A 19,011-nucleotide genomic window follows, 5' to 3' on the forward strand; every position below is an offset into this window, starting at 1 on the left:
TTAACCCCCTCCCACAAGGAACCAAAAATGTCTCAACACATTGCCCTGCTTACTGGCAGCCCACTTGCCTCACCCCTGCTCTAGAGCATTCCCATGCATCAGTGAGTGAAAAGCCAAGCTGTTGCAGAAACATCTGACTTCCAGCTTGACCAGTGAGTAAAAACAAATCAAAAGATACCTCGTTTTCTTACTCATCAAAATCTAAGGAAGCCACAGGGAGGTGTAGAAGAAGTACAAAACAAAAAGATACATTAGGTAAGAATATCCATGGCTGGGTTTCCCAGTGGAAGCAGCTGTGGAGAGGGGGCACATCTAAAGATTAACTCATTCTTGCGTGCAATTTTCCCAACCTAAATTGCCTTGCTAAAGCTGCCATTAACCTTGTAAGGGCCAAAAATCAATCATTACTGTCTGAGGGCCAATGTTTATTTGACCGTTTGTTTTGCACAGAAACTTAAGGAAGGAGTACCGGTATGGCAAGGAATGGAAAACCAACAATATATTTTCCAGTTTCACAAATAAAGCAGGTGACTTAAATATACAGGATTAGCTCAGATGGTCAGTTTAGTTGAATATGCGTAGAACAATCTTGAAATTCTGTATAAAAGTACAAACCCTGAAATGTATGCCTGGTGAAAATTATATGAAAATATGGACATTAGAACTACAGCGCACATTTATTCTGATTTTGCAATTTAAATGTTAAAGAGGGGACTGTCTAGGAAACTGAAAGTTACGTGCCTGGAAATCATACCCAACAATCTGTAGCTTCCAAGATTTCAACAGGCATTAGAAGTTCCAAGCACAGTTTTGCAACAGCTATAAAACCTAAAAAATTGCTTTTGAAATATAAGAGGAGATTCTTGGGAAGCAGAGTTCTATGATCAGTATCACATCAGTGCTTTATCTCTTCACGTGCAGAAACCATCCAGTGCTAATTATGAGTGATGTTACCAAAATTCCCTGAGCTCAGGTTTTGATATAAGACTTAGGAGATCATAAAAATCTGAGGACAGACATAGAGCAGCAGGATTAGATCACTTTTACTGTCTCAAGTTTCACTGCAGCTGCCCCAGCCAGATAAGCTTCACTGAAATGGAAGGAGGGAAAAGATAAACTCAGAGAGAACTAGGTGAGCAATATGTGAACACTAGCTCAACTTGAAATATTTTAATTTTCAGAGGAAATTGCTGCATGTATTTCCTGGTTGATCACTAACAAGGTTATCTATCTATATTCGTCAGAGTCTGCCTCCAGATCCGGACCTTACTATCCTGGGTCTCTCTTGCACTGGTTCCTCTCTAAGCCCTGCTATTCACTACTCTTTGAAGCATAAAATATTGGGAGTGAAAGCTAGGGCTTCAGACACTGGAAGAATGTTGAAAAGTCCATGCAGCAGGTTGCATCTGTCCAATGGGTTTCTGTGAATGAGATCTAGTGAGGAAATCAATGTTGATGGCATTATCTGAAAGTCAGATGAATAAGAAGCTGTGAACCAAAGGGCAAGAGCAGGTGTCCCGCTGGCGAACTCTCTTCCAAGTCCCTCTACACTTTGGATTCCCCACAGCCTGCCAGTGCAGTAGCTGGTTCCTGTAAAACAAAACAAAGCAGGCCATGATACACTATCTCCATCTCTCCATAGACAGAAGGATAAGAGGGGCAAGAATACCAGGGGACTGCAGCCAACAAGAAATTAGTAGGCTTGATGTGACTTGACATAAAGCAACCTCATTGTTTTATATGCAACCGTGCACATGAGTATCCTTTCTGGAGTTAAGGGTTCTGAACCAGTATCCTTTATATTCCTAGTAATATAGAACCCTTTACCGTCCAACAGCAGAAATGTATGATGAGAAATTTTGGATGCAATAAAGTAAAAAGCTAATTTTATTTCACCCCTTAGCAAGGCAGTATGTGCAGACTGGCTTTTAATCTGTCGCAGACTTGGACAGTGATGAAGAAATGCAAAGGTTATTCCTAGAAAAGCATTTCCTTCCTTCTTTCCTCAGCTGCATGCGCATAAGCATCTGTTGCAAACCTGCATTCCATAATTGCCATATCTTCCTGCAAATACTAAAGAACAGCTAATCCTTGCAAGGATGACACACTGGCTTATCTAACACTTCCCAACACATGCTTTTTGCAAATGTCAGTAGTTCTTAATCAGGCCTGAACCTTTCAGTAGTGTTTCATTAAAAAAAAAAAGCCACTCTAAATTTCACTCCATAATTTTAAAGGCTGCCTTTTTAAGTACCAGTTGAACACACAAAGACGCTATGGTGTATAAACTGATTGCAGCTCTCAGAATCTACTTCTTAAACCCACATGCACTGAACAAATTGGTAAGGCACAAATTGGAATTAGAGCCAATTAATCAAAGATATTAAAAATGTGAAGCATCTGTGTGGTTCTACTACACTGGAGGGATATTTATTTATTTCTGTAAACCCTGGGTTTCCCCCCCAAAAATATTTTTTTTTGCTCCAGTCCTATTCCCGTTCATCACCTAAGTTTGCTATTAAAAGGGATGAGGAAATCTCACAGCCATTCTATCCTTTCGCTGCATGCTTTGAACAGACAAATGATCTTCAGACTGTGTGCTCCCCTCACCCTCAGTTCTAAAGACTTTTACTCGACTGCTGTCTCTTCTCAAGTGATCAAAGCAGACAGATCTTCATAACACCATATCCCCCCATAGATTTGATCAATGTCTCAAAGCCTATTTCAGGAAGAAACAAGGAGGAAAGGAATACTGACAAAGGGTTCCAGTTGCACCAGATAAAACCTCATGAGACATTCCAAACATAACTCAGCTGATTCAGCGAAACACTGAAGCCATGCTCACATGAGAATTAAATTAGATGACGCCATGAAGCCATCTTCATAACTGAGGAACCATTTCCTTGGAGCCTGGGGTGAAACTGCAGTGGTTCAGCACTATTATGCTTTCTTTTTTGTTTGTTTTTAGGGAACAAAAGAAGAGCAACAGTATCCAAACAGCAAAAATATAACCAACCCTGAATGTTTGCTTGTCTCATAGGAAAAGATAAATTCCACAGAAAAAGGACAATAAAAACTTTTGGGGATAATTGAGGCATGCATAATCTGTCCTCCATGTCTGCACCTTGGTGTCTCAGAACCTTAGGTGTGGCCCTCAGAACCTCCAAAAACGGTCTTCAAGTTCACTATCTATTTATATATGCATTCAATCTAAATTTAAGTAAATAAAATTTAATTTTTTGTCCTGACTTTTCTGGAGCATGGTCCCCAATAGGGTAATCAGAGGCCAACTGTGGCCTTCAGTCTGAAAAAAATAGCATATCCCTTGGATAAAAGCTTTGTATTCAAGGAACAAAGGAAGGGTGGGGAGAAAGGGGACATTCCAATCTTCCCCAATCAGGACACATTCCAGATATGTAGTCTTCAATTCCTAGAATTCCCAGCCTGCACAGTCATTGCTGAGAATTCTGGGAGTTGAAGTTCACATATCTGGAAGACACCTAGACTAAGAAAGACCGGTCCACAATCTTTAGAGACTCCAGCTGCAAACAAAAGTACACACTTATGTTCTAACAAAAAACACAAAGCCATTAAAAAGAATAAAGTAATTCAGAAATCTAGGGTTGCTCTTTCAAAGTTGGTCAGATAATTAGGAATTGAGGGTGGTGGGAGAAATTCACCTTAATTAAAAATACACATGTAGACGGAATGCTACATGTTGAGCTCTTAAATGATCAAAGCTCATCTTAAAGATCAACATTTAGGCCAGCAGTGCTGCCACCTCTGAACAAGGGCAGAAAGCAGCTCTGGGAAACGGTAAAAAGATGAGATCAGAAGAGGAGATAGAAGCTGAATTCTTCTAAGGTTTGGTTTAAAATATGTAGGCACTTTACCCTTCTAAAGGTGCCTGCTAGTACAGAGTTCAGCAATTACAACCAGTGTTTGACCCTCCTTTCCCACTCCCTAAGCTCCTCCCTTCTATTCCACTATGCAAAATCTCCAGCTCTGGAGTTGTATTTATGATGAGCAAGAATCTACAGAAAGGCATACAAAGGATCCACACTTGGCCCAGGTGCTTAGAGGCAGGCAAGAGAGCCAGGGAGGAGAATGAGTCAGTGAAGGCAAGGGAAGCTGTGGTCAGCATGGTAGAAGGGAGTGGTGGCTGCACAGGGTCTGTTAAGGCTGCACAGAGCTCACTGGTGGGAATCCTGAGCTTGCGAGAGACCCACATTTGATCTTCCACAAGGTTAATATTCCTCTGACAAAATCACCAAAGAAAGGAGGAGGCAAAGGAGAAGGGAGACTACCATCACCACAGCCACAGGACAAGTAGCCACAGAGGCACGGAATTCAGAGGCCTGATGGGAGAGGGCAGTCTTGTAGCAGGCCAGTTGAAGCCCAGCAGCTCACTGACTCCCTTCTCCATGCAACCTAGACTGTCTGCATGGGAGGTCTTCTTCCAGGTAAAACACTACTTTCATGCCAGATCATCTTCAGCCTGCTTCAGCTGTGGCCTGGCATCAAGATGGAGGCTCCATTGTGAGGACATGTCCTCCATGAACGGTACGTGAGCCATCTTCAAGCCAGGGAAAGGAAGCTGTGTGGATGAGACTTTGGTTTGTCAAGAAAGTGCTGGCACGAAGTTCCAATCTATATACATGAAGTACCAGCAGGTTTACAGAAAGATTTCAAAACTGAAAAATAAATCAGGAGGGAATACCAAAACAAACCAATAAGGAACATAAAGATGCTTGCAAAATTCGTTTAGTCCGCATTATTAAAATAGCTACTATTTCTGCTTGCAAAAGTAACACACAGATTGGGGTACAGTTATCCCTTCATTCTTGCCCTTTTTCAAATTTTCCAATTTGTCGCTTAATTTTTTCATCAAAATGCATGCAGTGGCCTTCCCCAACCAAGTCCTCTTCAGATGTGTATACAATTCCCAGAATTCCCAATTCGTATGGCCAAAATCTCAGCTTAACAAAAAGTTCTCTTTGTGATAATTAATAGGCAAGATTCATTCATGCTTGCAAGTCATCTCCAGATGAGACAAATGAAATATGCCAGTCATGCATTTATGCATGGAAGTTTGAGACCTTCTCTTAGCAGCCTGAAATTCTGTGTTTTCAGTCTCACCTCATGTCATATTTTTATTTCTGGCTTTCCAGGCAGAACAACATTATGTCAGGCGTTAACTATCATTTGCATTTTTACTGCATTTTATAGCTTCACCCGACAGTTATACTTGCTGCTATTGTGCTCTATCGAAATAATTTTGCAGCTGTATGCTGAAAACAGTGGAGGGGGTGCAGAAAAAGCCTAATCTTCTTGTCTAACACCATAAATAAATTGTATCTGATGGGCTTTAAAAAAGTGGTTTTGTACTAGAGAGCACATCTATAGCTTCTAATAAACATAATTTATGTTTAAAGTAAAATCTATTTCAAGTCCAGAAACAAGGCAACTTAAGTTCATGACAGCAATAATAGTCAAGAGGGAATTAGCCACTTAGTTGCTGTGCATTATGGACTGCTATAGGTGAGGTCTTAGCAACAGTGCACCTCTGGGAGACAAGAGTGTCCACTGTACTGCTAGAAAGCATTCACAGACCCAATTAATCTCTATTTGAAGATATTATTTTAAAATATTCTTTAATGTCTTTCAAGATAGCCCAAACTCTTGAGATTTCAGTACTTTCACATGAAACTTTGTGAGAACAATGAAATCTCACAACACTTGGGGTGAGTACATACGAACTTTGGGCATCCTTAGGATGAAATTACACAAGATCTGAATGCTGAAATGGGGTAATATGTAATGAGATTTTGCACCTTTTCATATTAGGGGGACACCATCCATCATTCAAAACCACATGATGATTTTTGACACCTAAAAATGTTGGTAATCCCAGATCTAGTTAATAACTTGCTTCTCATAATCAGGAATAATTCACAAGTACATGTTGTTAATAGCTGCCACACAGGGGTATGGGGGGGGGGAGATAAAAATAAAAGTCAAAATTGTGGCCGCAATCAAAGACCCATCTGTTTTCTACATGTGTCAAGCATGCAATATATGTTAAAAAGGAATGGAGCTTTGATTGCATGGCTGCACCCATCTTGGCTTTTTTGACCTCCCCAAAAGATGCCCCTGCTGCTGAAGCAAGACCCGACTGTATGAATTGCTCATCATTTCCACAGAGTTCTCTCACATCATCAAAGATAGATTGCTTTATTGGAATCAAGACAAAGGAACTTGTTATCAAATGTACTGTAGGTTAAACAAGTTTTGTCCTTGCATGTGTGAACAAGCCCACATTACAGTATGGGTAGATTTTAAAAATCCTACCATTTCAGTGATAGCATCTTCAGGAGCAATAACAATCCCTCTAACAGTCACCCTAGGACTTTTCAATCTCACTCTTATATTGATGTAGTATTTCATTCTTGCAGTGTAAAATCTGAGTGACATGAACTTAAAATGATCTGGTACGCATTTCCCCACTAAGCAAAAGACAACCATTGACTCTTACTTCTTGGCTCCGCTCCCATCCCCAGAGCAGTGTAGACTCTTCTGATCCAGGGCTGGATGTTGGCACTCTACACACACTGTGTGTCCTTCACTGAGATACTTCATCCAGTGGGTGTAGGAACTGTTCCCGTGCAGGCAGCCTTCTGTGATGCCCATGAGCTGGAACTCAACACAATACCTGCCATAGAAGAGACCGAAGAAGTGGCAAGCAGCTTGTGGACTTGGAAGCCAGAATGCCTCTCCATCTCACCTGGCCAGCCTTGTCTGGACTTGGGAGTTAAGCAAGATCAGCCAGGTTAACCCTTGGAGGAGACAGTACCAGGGAATTGTAGTGCTGAACAGTAGACTGGGAAGTGGGAAAAATATCCCAAAAGACAATATTGGCAAAGCAGTTTTGTAGTGATGTCAAGAAAACTGCATGGAAATACTGATGTGGTCACCAGGAAACAAGACATCTTTAGCTTTATGCTATTCCAGTTGCTGGTGAACATGAGCAGGAGGGTCTATGATTACTTCCTAGTAGTACCTGGTTGCCATTGTGAGAAAAGAATGAAAGACTAAAGAGGTCTTTGATTTGATCCCCAAGGTTCTTCTTCTTTTCCTCAGTAAGTCCCATTGTATTCAGTGGAAATTCAATGCAAGAAAATTGCTGCAATCTTAGACCTAATTCACACAACTCGCAAAGCTGCTTCTGCTTTAGACTGCAGGTGGCAGTCATATGGTTGAAGAAAAACTCTACGCATATAAAAAGCATAGATCACAGAGTAGAGTCTTTGCATACTCTCCCTAACATTCTCCTTCTTGATTATGTGTGCATGCATGTGCCATGTAATCCTTCTGATCCACCTTCACCCTGCAATGATACAGTCTAAGGACCACTTTACTTCCAGCTCTGCTTCCTGTATCAACGTGATGCATTAGATGATAAACTGATTCTTACTGGTGGCATCCTATCTTTAAAGTCTTATTTCCAGTTGTCCCTTACACCAGGATCTACAACCTTTTGCACCTTTTGAGTAGCACACCCATATAGTGATAACAGGGCAATTTTAATTTAAATTTTAATAATCACTTAAAATTATATTAAAACACTTCAGTGCAATGAATATGATTACTTACCATCTTTATGATGATTTCTTTTGTCATATTAAATTGGCAACAACCTTTACACAGCTACTGGGAGCCATGCATTGCCCTGATGCAGTGTATTGTATATCCCTACCTCATAAATTCTTCTGGCTTCCAAAATGATGCAACTTTGAACTCAATGGCTCGATTCCTATAAAAATCTAGACTAAGCGAAAACAGGATTCTGTTGTTTGTAGTTCTGCATGTTATGGGAAAACCATCCATTATCTTTACTTATTCTACCAATCAGGCCATCACATTAAGCCTTAATATGGTTGTTTGGTTTCTTCACAGCATCTCATGTGAACCCAGTGATTGTGTTTCATTAAACCAAATTCAACACACTGTGTGAAGCCAGCCAATATCTACTTAAAAATCAAATGCACTTTTAATTTCAGTACAGTATTAGAAGTGGGGGGATTGAGAAGGCGAGATCGGCTGGGGGTGGGTTTAGGGTTAGGGAAATGCACATAAGACTCTAAAGTCTCTCCCAGCGTTGAGATTCCTGACTACTATCATTCACCATGCAGGACGGCGCGACCAAAGGAGGCAAAACTTAGGACTGCTATATTTCTAATGCTGAAGTACAGAACTTACCCAGCTCTTTCTCTCCCACTGGACACAGCACGCTTTCTTCTTGCTTTCCCATAGCCTCCGGTGGTTATTAATGCTGGGACTGATTACATCAAGGGAGAAAAAAACCACAACAGCGGCCATCAGTGAAAACTGCACCCTAAAACTCATTTAGATCAGCAGAACAATAAAGACTGGGATACTCATGGGCTTTAATGCCTTGTCATTGTCCTCGAGTGGGAAACCAAAGACGGTTTTCTCCCACAATTCCAGAGCACCAGTAATTATTCATCATGTGCAGAAGTGGAAATTCTTCACCACGTCTCTTTCTTGTCAGAACAGGCCTGCTTATTATCATTCTAGTAACTGCGATGAAGGAAATAAGCTATTTTAATAATCCCCCACGGGTTTGGTAGAAAGAAATACAACCCAAATAAAATATAAACCATTTGAATTGATCACCAGCCCACAGATTTTATTTTGGTCTCAGCCACATGTTTTGTTTTTTAGGAAAAAAAATAACTAATTAACCTTTATAACACAGACTAGAAAAGAAACAATTATTATTGTTTCTCATATAGCCAAATACATTTGGAATAGCTAAGGAACAGCACTACTTTCGCTTGTACCAAATTCTTTGATAGGAGACCCATTTGTTCCTGTTCCTGAGCCAGAGAGTCAAGTCATAGATTCTGCTGGTGGAGATCTACAACTGCCTATCCATTTCCTGGCTATTTTCCTAGGGGATCTCAGTATTCATTGAAATTTTAGAAGCCAGTTCAGGGTTTCATAGCTGCCATGATACAAGTATTCCATATGCCTGATAGGAGGAACCTGTAGTCCTCCAGCTGTTGCTGAACTAGAATTCCCAACAGCCCTGGGCTGCAAAGACAAAGGTGGGATGCTTGTAGCCCTCAAGTTCTGAAGAGGCATTCTGCCCTAACCATTTGCCATTGGCCCAATATATCTTGCAGAAAATGTTCTTGATCTTGATTTTGACCAAAGTTTGAAAATGGAGTATGGATCTATAACCTTATTGTCATAAATCATTTCCTGGAGAAATCAGACAGAGAGTAGCCTTCTCCTTCCACAAGGATTGTGGATCTGTAGTAGACTGGTCTACTCACTAGAGTTTTATGGATCCCAATGGACTCCATAGGTATTGAGAACTCTAAAATCCAGCCTGTTCTTTGGTTCACTAAAGAATTGGAAGTGATAAAATAAATAGGATGAAGTTCAAATGCAGATGGAAATGATGTTTCATTATGATTTCAACCAAATAGGCATAAAGGTGCAATATCATTCCTACTTTAGCTAATTAAATTGATTCATATGTCAATAACAGCCATAGCTTTCTCAGCACACCTTCTAAAATGCTAGAAGAAATCATAAAAACAAAGTATGTATGAGTTGGAATGTTCACATAGATCATCTATCACCAGAATCCAGTGAATCATCTCCAGCAGATGGTCTTTAACCTGTATGAAAACTTCCAATGGGGAGAATGTTCTAGATAGATTATTCCACTGCTTAACAGCTCTTACCATTAATAAATTATTTCTAATATTCATCCAGTATCAAGTTTCTTTTAATTCTTTTCATTTGTCCTTGCCCTAGTCTTGGTTTCAGCAAAGGTCTGCTCCCTCTCGCGTGAATAACCTTTAAGATATTTAGAGCAAAGCAGCAACTATACTATCAACAGCAACTCTTACTCCAGTTCTGTCATCAACAGTGACCTGCATTGCTCCTAGTCCTGGTAGAAAGGACCCCATCTACCTGGAAATTCTTTCTACCTGGTCATAGAGGCCTTCGACAAGTAGTTACGATATTTAGCCCAGATGTGGCAGGCTGACTCTTGCAGGGCTAACCCCAATGGCGCTTGCCCCTTGCTGGGAGCTTATGGGCTAAAGTGAGAGCAAAATTATATTTAATATTGCTTTTTGTTTTATGCACCTGGGAAAGTCTTGCAATCATATCATGGAAGAGAAGTTCCTATTAAAGTAATTATAGGGTGGGGGCACTACAGCACCGACTGAGTCCATGTCAGGTAAGAAGCCAAAAGCTGCCTATCCCCTCTTCCTTATTCCTTCACCCAGATGGGCCACGTAATATCCAGCTGTTATTTGAAACCATTTCTGTGCTTAGGGGAAATCACGCCCATCTCTCACACTGACATTTATTATTATGCAATATGAAAATAATGGCAGCAATAAATACTCCAGAAAGGTTTCCACTGTTGTTGCCCCCTTAAATGTACTTAAAAGAGGTTTTGAACTGTCTTTCCCCACTTACTAAAGGCGTGCTTGCACAACGTTCCTTGCTGAGTCCAATACTCCAAGCAGCCAGCCTTCTCCTCAAGGGGAGGGCAAGCTTCACCACCATTCCTAGGCTCCTGGATCACATGTCTCCTTCGGATGCGGTAGGTCGCCTGGCAGCGTTCAGCACATCCACTCCATTCACTCCAGTCAGAGACCACGCAGGAGGCCTCTGCAGAAACAATACGAAAGTTGCTTCTAAAAGCCGTTACCCATCCCGTGCAGCATCAGGTGAACATCCCAGAAGAGAACTCAGATCATTCCTGCTAAGCAAGCGTCTGAGCATGTTGGTGTTTAATTTAGGTAGTATTTTAGAAGCAAGGCTTAGTTTACATATTAGGGCTGATAGAATTAACTGCAAACAAAATTAAAAAGACTTTCTAAATGTCTCTCTGCTATGCTGATTGTCTAACTAAAGAGTAGCTTGTTTCATTTACAGGGGGAATATTCATGTGATTTCCAGCTACAGGATGAAGCACTACAATCTACCTTCACATATCTATTTATTTATTGCACATTCAAAGATTGACCAGCTTCACAAAATCCACCAAGCTACAAAGTGGTTTTAGTTTAGTGTACTGCGCGAACCTAGTCACCGAGATTTGTAAACCAGGGTTTGTTTCTTTTTAAAAATCCATGCTCGAGGCTGCATACATAGCACTTCCTCCTATTTTCCCCACAACAGCAACTCTCAACAATTCTGAGTGTGCGTCCCCCTTAGCTGCAGGGTCAGCCTGTTTTGTGTGGTGTTCACCTAATTCAGCAAAGCGCATCAGGACATGATGCAAAAAAGGTTTTGTTTTTCAGCTGGCTTGTTGCAGAGCCTGATGCTGATTAGAGCTGAGAGGGAGCGACTGGATCAAAACCATCACTGTCTTCTGTGGCTGAGGGTAAACTAGAACTTCAGTCTCTTGCTCCTTGCCTTATCTACTCCATTCCACTAGATCGGATAACCCAGCCAACCGTGGCTAACTCAGTGAAACTTGGAATACATAAGCCATGGCTGCGCTTGTATGTATACAGTTTTGGTGTTTTATAGTAGGGGTGCCCATGGAAGATCTTCCGAGCTTTCCTGCTGAACCCAAAGCAAAGATTTGGCTGTCCTGCTGAGAAGTCTAGAAGTTGCAGTACCAACACAAATAGAGGACAACAGATTGGGAAAACAAGGCTAGATCACTTTGACCTTTAGCAAATAAAGATGACATGGAGTTTAAATGGGAACAAGAGTAAGTTCACTTAGAGAATTTCAGAGAGAACAAATTAAATATAAAGATCTACTTTGCATGCAAACATTCCACTGACCTTTAAAAGAAACACAGAGGTCTTTGCTCTTATCCTACTGAAAAGATTATGCTATACCTACAGAACACCACGAGATGGCAGTGATAAAGGATACAGTAGTTAAATCAACCCCTGATTGGTTATCAAAAAATAGACTTTCAATGGTTTTAATAAAGGCTAAACAATCACTGCGGGGAGGAAGAACTGTGGAAATCAATTTGTTTATAGGCCTATAAACATTTATATCTTACAAAGTTTCATGAACTTCTGATGAATGAAGGAGAGTATAGTTACGACATGTAAGTTGCGCAGCAGGATTCCGCATTAGGCATAGCTTGAAGCTTCTTTGATTTTATATCTTAAACCAAGATTCCAGCCCTCGTGGCTTTCCCGAATGTGGTGCTCTCCACAGATGTCAGGCCTACAGCTTCCAGAATTCCCAGTATATCTTTAAGGCACTAGACTGGGGAAGGCTGCCCTAACGAGCAACTTTAACTCTTTTAATTGTAATTGTTTAATTGTTTTATAGTTTTTTATTGTTGGAAGCTGCCCAGAGTCACTTGTTGAGATGGGCAGCTATAGAAATTGAATTAATAAATAAATAAACAAACAAACAAACTTCAGTATTTATTTTAAGGCTAGCATAATCCCTCTGGGCTGGGGATAACTGGACTTGCAAAACCTTTCTGAAGGGCACCAGTAAATGAGAAAAGCTAGAGACTTCATGTCAATGAAAAAAGTACTGTATAGAACAACCCTCTCAACCTTGGCAAACTTAAGATGTGTGGACTTCAGTAGGTGTGGATCTAATAATATAATGGAGGCTACCTATGCCTGATGAGTCCCAATACAAGGGGTGAAAGAGGCCATACAGTGCCTCCTAGTGGTCAGTAGCAAACATAACTCATCTTTTGCACCTTGGAACTGCTCATTCTTGCACCAATGGTTGGGGGTCACAGTCCCATCACTTCTGGAGGACACAGATTGGAAATGCTAATTGCTCCCCGTGGACCCTGGATGCTCAGGACAGAGGATCCTTTGGTGAAATATTAAAAACTCCTGGAAGGCACAACTGCAAAATCCCAATTTTTAGCCCAAGAGACCAATGGCCCAGCATAACAAAATAAACAGTGTCCCTGAGCATGGGCTGTTGGCTGCTCCACTGGTCGCCCATCTCCACTTGGCAGCTCCACTTGCATGGTGACTGTGAAGCTCCAGCACTGCGAAAAAGCTGTTTCCTAGGGCATTTCCCCCTCATCAGATGCTCAGGGCCTACAGCTCCCGTCTGCCTGAGGATTTTGGGAGTCGCCGGAGCAACCGGCTGGGCAAAGTTGCAGAGCTGCCAGGCCACTCGCAACAGCGCCGAAGTGGCCGCGGTGGAGCCTACAAGGCACAGCAGCTGCTATCCCAGAGCTGGTCTCGGAAAGAAAAGCCGTGGAGATGAAGTGGCTCCGAAGCAGAGCGCGGGGGAAGCAGACGGCCACCAGCCTTCTCCAGCCTGGGGCGCGCGCGTCTTTTGGGTCACCCTCTAGGCCCGCTCACCTGGCGCGCTCCTCGCCCGCCCCCTCGGCCGCGCGGAGACGCACCTGGGCAGAACTGCCGGTAGTCGCCGCAGCAGTCCAGGGTGGAAAGGCAAGCCTGGTCGCAATAGCAGGGCCCGTAGGATCCGTCCGGTCTCCAGCCGGCGCTCACGCACTCCAGGCTCCTGCCCGAACAGCAGCGCCCCAACCCAGCACAGCCGCCCTCCGCTCCCGCCGCGGCCAGCAGGGCGGAGAAGAGCAGGGCTCCCGCCAGTCTCCGGGAGTGGCAGGCCACTGGCATGGCTGGCCCGGCCGGTTCAAAGCGAAAGAAAGAAAGAAAGAAAGAAAGAAAGAAAGAAAGAAAGAAAGAAAGAAAGAAAGAAAGAAAGAAGGCGCGGGTTGCAGTCCAGCGCCTAGCACCTCCCTGCCGGCGAGCGACCCGCGTAAAGACAGACGTGACGTAGGGGGGGGCGCCCCGGGGCGATTTCTTCACGCTGCCTCTGCTCTCTGCTCAGCGCGGAGTGAGTGACATTCCTATTTACAGGTCAAGCACCGGTCCAGACTGTCCACGCGTTTCGGGGCAAGACACCTGAAGGCAGCCCCGAAGGAAAGAGGTCCGGCTGGGATGGCGCCGGGAGAGGCTACCGGCGAGCCTAGCGGGGCGGCTGCTCCCGCCTAGTTGAGGATCCGACTGGCCCGCGCGCAGGAAAAGGCCTGAAAGTTGAACCTTGGAGTCCGAGACCTCGCGCAAACCCTGCGATTCCCGCGCGACGAGCCCTCCCCAAGGCAGCGGGCGGGATCGCCGCCTGTTCTAACCTCCACCTGCTCTGCGGTTGCCCGACCGACTCGGCTCAGGCGCACTGGAAGGAAGCGGGTCGGTCGACGCCGTCCAGTTCGCTCTGACTGAACTGGAAGGAAGCCATTACTCAAAAGTAAGGCATGTTTACCAAGGGAGGCAGTCAACTGTGCGGGGTTTTTCTTTTGACTTGGGACGCCGCCAGATGAGCCACATTAAAGGGCTTCCCTCTAACACGGGAGCTGGCAGAGAAACGTGCTGGTGTAAAATTGCACCGCGCTGATTGCTGAGCCCTGTTCTCAGTAAGGCGGCCGGTGAGTGGTGCCCTCTTACAACTTTCGTGCTGCAGAAGTTAAGGAAGGTAAGCCATGTTTTTGCCTGGCTTTCTTTCTCTTCCCCGTGGGAGAGGCTCCAACTGCTCTTCTGAATGTGTGAGCAGAGGGCACTCAGTGACTGCGGGCAGGGGCGTTGAAGGGTGTGGCCTGTTAGGCTGTTTCCCTGAACACTGATCTAGTGAAGAGCACTAACCCCGTACCTCAAACTAGCCTGCAAGGACACCCATGTGTGGGAGGGGTGTGTGTGTGGTCTTTGCGTGTGTGTACGTATGAAACAAGTAAAAATGTCAGCCACAACTGCACGACCAAAGTTCTGACTCTTTTTTATGAGTGTCCATGCAAGTAAAAAGAGATAGTTCTCTGAACCTGCAGTTATGGCCGCTAGCTTTACTTTTTTGACACACACACACACACACACACACACACAGCTAGCCTGGCGGACAAGTTCACCTTTTCATTGCTTCATCGGTGAATTTGTAAAACTTGGAGGAAAACCAGGCCCAGTGTTCCACTATTTCATCAGCAAATGTGGGAGGCAAAAGGACAGGACCATTATTTCAGCTCTTCCCACGATAGCCCAGTTTTTCACTGTTCACACTGAACCTGTAAAAATGTGTGGGGAGATTGAGGACTGATGAAGAGCAGGGAAGGGCCCTTCCTGCCACAGCACACAGAGGTCACTTGGAACGGAGGTGTTTGTCTGCAGTGAAATGATGTATGCAGGCAAGCTAGAGTGCACCGTTTGAGCTTGCCCAAGTCAAAAGCACTATTCTCAATGCTTAGCAGACAAAGATGGGGCTGAATGCATGGCATCATGCATTCCTGCCATCAGAAAATAGTCAGTGGCCCACACTTGTGCTGGAACAAGCTGGTCATACAGATCAACCATAAGTAAGCTGAAATTAAACTTAATTAGAGAAACTCAGGGTTATTTTATGAGAAAAGTGGATGGTATTTAAAAATAATATTGCTTCTAGTCTATAGGTCCAACCTTCTGCTTTGACTGCACCCATTTTCACCTGGCCCCACCCACTCCATGCTCACAGCACGTTTCACAAATCCCTCATGTGGTTCTCAGGCCAAGACAAGTTGTTCAGTCATGAATTAAATTGATGGATGGGAAATTCAGCATGTCATTAGTGCACGGCACACACAAGATGTGTTGATGCTTAATAGCTTAGATGTTTTTATATAAAAGGATTAAAGACACTGATAGAGAGTAAGTCTACTAGTGGCAACAATATCTTTCTCATTGACTTTCCAATGGTATCTGGTTGGCCCCTAATATCTGTCAGGTAATTTGTTCTTATGTACTTGTTCAAAATCATATAATACCATTAGTATATAGTATAATTTTCTCAACAAGACTGTAAACCACTGTCTTGATTTCTGTATGGAACCTGCTAGCATCTCCTTATAGTTTGCTGTTTTTGTTACTCAGCCACATCAAGGGTTAAAATGAAGAATATTAAAAGTTTTTCTGAGAGTCTATACAAGACCTGAAGTTGAACAACTGATTATTCTTACAGAAATTAAAAGTTAAACCAAATATAAAAAACAAATTAAAAACACAACAAAATTGATTAAGTAAGTCACCTACCTCTGTTATTGACCTGAAGCTCTTATCAGTCCACATTTGACAAGAGGAAAAAAATTATTTTAATATATTTTAATATATTGAGTTTGAAATTCTAGGAATTTTGGCTCCCAAGTTCTGATCCATGTTTTTTCCCATTGACCTATCCAAATCAAGATCTCTGAATTTTAATTTTAATCAATGTAGACCCTATGACAGAGCTCCAAAAGAATTTTAGTGACCACTTAGTTTCTTATATACAAAGGCAGAGCTATGCAGCTGTCATTATATATCAGTCATAAAGACTTTGGTTAAGTTGATGAGTGAAGCAGCTGTCAGGATTCTCCTTACTGACAATTTGAATATTTTGAACACATCTCAATGTTATTGGATTGACTCTGAAATTTTTGAAGGGTGTTTCAATTATTCTTCTCTACCATTTGACAAAATCCTAATTTATTTCTTGGTTATATTGATTGTGGGTTTTATTATTCTCAGCTGCTATTTTATGTTATTCATGTTTTTAATTATGGGTTGTGTTTTTACTCAGTTTTTATTTTGTTTGAATTGTTAGCCACCCAGAGTCATGTATATGAGATGAGCGGCCATATAAATGTATTAAATAAAATTATTCAGTCTAAAAATAATTTATTATACTTGTTTTATTTTCTATTTTGTTTCAAAGCTTATAGGAAATCTTCAATGGCCAGACAGATGGAATATAGTAAAACAGTAATTGAAACTTGATGGATAATTTCCCTCAAGTTCCAAAAGGAGTTTGAGGATTCAAGAGGGTCACAGAAATGTTCACCTTTACTAATACAATATACAGACACAGATAGAAGGGAAGAAGACAAAATAATTCTTTATGAAATTTCAGTATTCAGAAGACCTTTTCAAATAACCAGGAATTTCAAATTACACAAGAAAGAAATTAAAACAAATAGCTTTCAGGCAGCCCCAGATCTTCTTGGCACCCAGAACACACAACCCTATTATTTTCTTTTGTGTATGTGTATGTGGTAAAAGCTTCAGCAAAGGATCGTTACCTTGTCGTGGTGCTGGAGCTTGAGCACCTCAATGATGCCATGAGCTAAACCGTGAAGGGCCACCCAAGACGGGAAGGTCATGACAGAGAGGTCAGACTAAATGCGATCCCTGGGGAAGGTAATGGCAACCCACCTCAGTATTCTTGCCGTGAAAACTAAATGGATCAGTACAACCAGAGATATGTCGGTATACCATCGGAAGATGAGACCCCCAGGTCGGAAGATGGTCAAAATGCTACTGGGGAGGAACAGAGGATGAGCTCAACTAGCCCCAGACGTGATGACGCAGCTAGCTCAAAGCCGAAAGGACGGCTAGCGGCCGACGGTGCTGGTGGTGAACGGCGAATCCAATGTTCTAAGGATCAACACACCATCGGAACCTGGAATGTAAGATCTATGAGCCAGGGCAAATTGGATGTGGTTATTGGTGAGATGTCAAGATTAAAGATAGACATTCTGGGCGTCAGTGAACTGAAATGGACTGGAATGGGCCACTTCACATCAAATGACCACCAGATCTACTACTGTGGACAAGAGGACCACAGAAGAAATGGAGTAGCCTTCATAATTAATAGTAAAGTGGCTAAAGCAGTGCTTGGATACAACCCAAAAAACGACAGAATGATCTCAATTCGAATTCAGGGCAAGCCATCTAACATCACAGTGATCCAAATATACGCCCCAACCACAAATGCTGAAGAAGCTGAAGTAGAGCAGTTCTATGAGGATCTGCAGCACCTACTGGACAACACGCCTAAAAGAGATGTTATTTTCATCACAGGAGACTGGAATGCTAAGGTGGGCAGTCAAATGACACCTGGAATTACAGGTAAGTATGGCCTGGGAGAACAAAACGAAGCAGGACACAGGCTGATAGAATTTTGCCAAGACAATTCACTCTGCATAACAAACACTCTCTTCCAACAACCTAAGAGACGGCTTTATACATGGACTTCACCAGATGGACAACACCGAAATCAGATTGACTACATCCTTTGCAGCCAAAGGTGGCGGACATCTGTACAGTCGGTAAAAACAAGGCCTGGAGCTGACTGTAGTTCAGATCACGAACTTCTTCTTGCACAATTTAGGATCAGACTAAAGAGATTAGGGAAGACCCACAGATCAGCTAGATATGAGCTCACTAATATTCCTCAGGAATATGCAGTGGAGGTGAAGAATAGATTTAAGGGACTGGACTTAGTAGATAGGGTCCCGGAAGAACTCTGGACAGAAGTTGGCAGCATTGTTCAGGAGGCGGCAACAAAATACATCCCAAAGAAAGAGAAAACCAAGAAGGCAAAATGGCTGTCTGCTGAGACACTAGAAGTAGCCCAAGAAAGAAGGAAAGCAAAAGGCAACAGTGATAGGGGGAGATATGCCCAATTAAATGCAAAATTCCAGAGGTTAGCCAGAAGAGATAAGGAATTATTTTTAAACAAGCAATGCGCGGAAGTGGAAGAAGACAATAGAATAGGAAGGACAAGAGACCTCTTCCAGAAAATTAGAAACATTGGAGGTAAATTCCAGGCAAAAATGGGTATGATCAAAAACAAAGATGGCAAGGACCTAACAGAAGCAGAAGAGATCAAGAAAAGGTGGCAAGAATATACAGAAAACCTGTATAGGAAGGATAACAATATCGGGGATAGCTTTGACGGTGTGGTCGGTGAGCTAGAGCCAGACATCCTGAAGAGTGAGGTTGAGTGGGCCTTAAGAAGCATTGCTAATAACAAGGCAACAGGAGACGACGGCATCCCAGCTGAACTGTTCAAAATCTTGCAAGATGATGCTGTCAAGGTAATGCATGCTATATGCCAGCAAATTTGGAAAACACAAGAATGGCCATCAGACTGGAAAAAATCAACTTATATCCCCATACCAAAAAAGGGAAACACTAAAGA

The 19,011-nt window shown here is 42.6% G+C and overlaps 1 protein-coding gene across 1 annotated transcript; it reads right to left on the reverse strand.

Annotated features, from left to right (window-relative positions):
* Positions 1 to 1,216: 1,216 nt before the first annotated feature.
* Positions 1,217 to 13,720, reverse strand: LOC134492912 (somatomedin-B and thrombospondin type-1 domain-containing protein-like). The gene is made up of 5 exons (XM_063297077.1): positions 13,418 to 13,720; positions 10,528 to 10,722; positions 8,260 to 8,338; positions 6,536 to 6,712; positions 1,217 to 1,590 (listed from the first exon to the last, which is right to left on the reverse strand). Exons 1-5 carry the CDS (start codon positions 13,650 to 13,652, stop codon positions 1,473 to 1,475), a joined length of 804 nt encoding a protein of 267 aa, XP_063153147.1. The 5' UTR covers positions 13,653 to 13,720; the 3' UTR covers positions 1,217 to 1,472.
* Between the last annotated feature and the right edge of the window lie 5,291 nt (positions 13,721 to 19,011).

This window comes from Candoia aspera, chromosome 3 (assembly GCF_035149785.1).
Source record: "Candoia aspera isolate rCanAsp1 chromosome 3, rCanAsp1.hap2, whole genome shotgun sequence".
NCBI lineage: Eukaryota > Metazoa > Chordata > Lepidosauria > Squamata > Boidae > Candoia > Candoia aspera.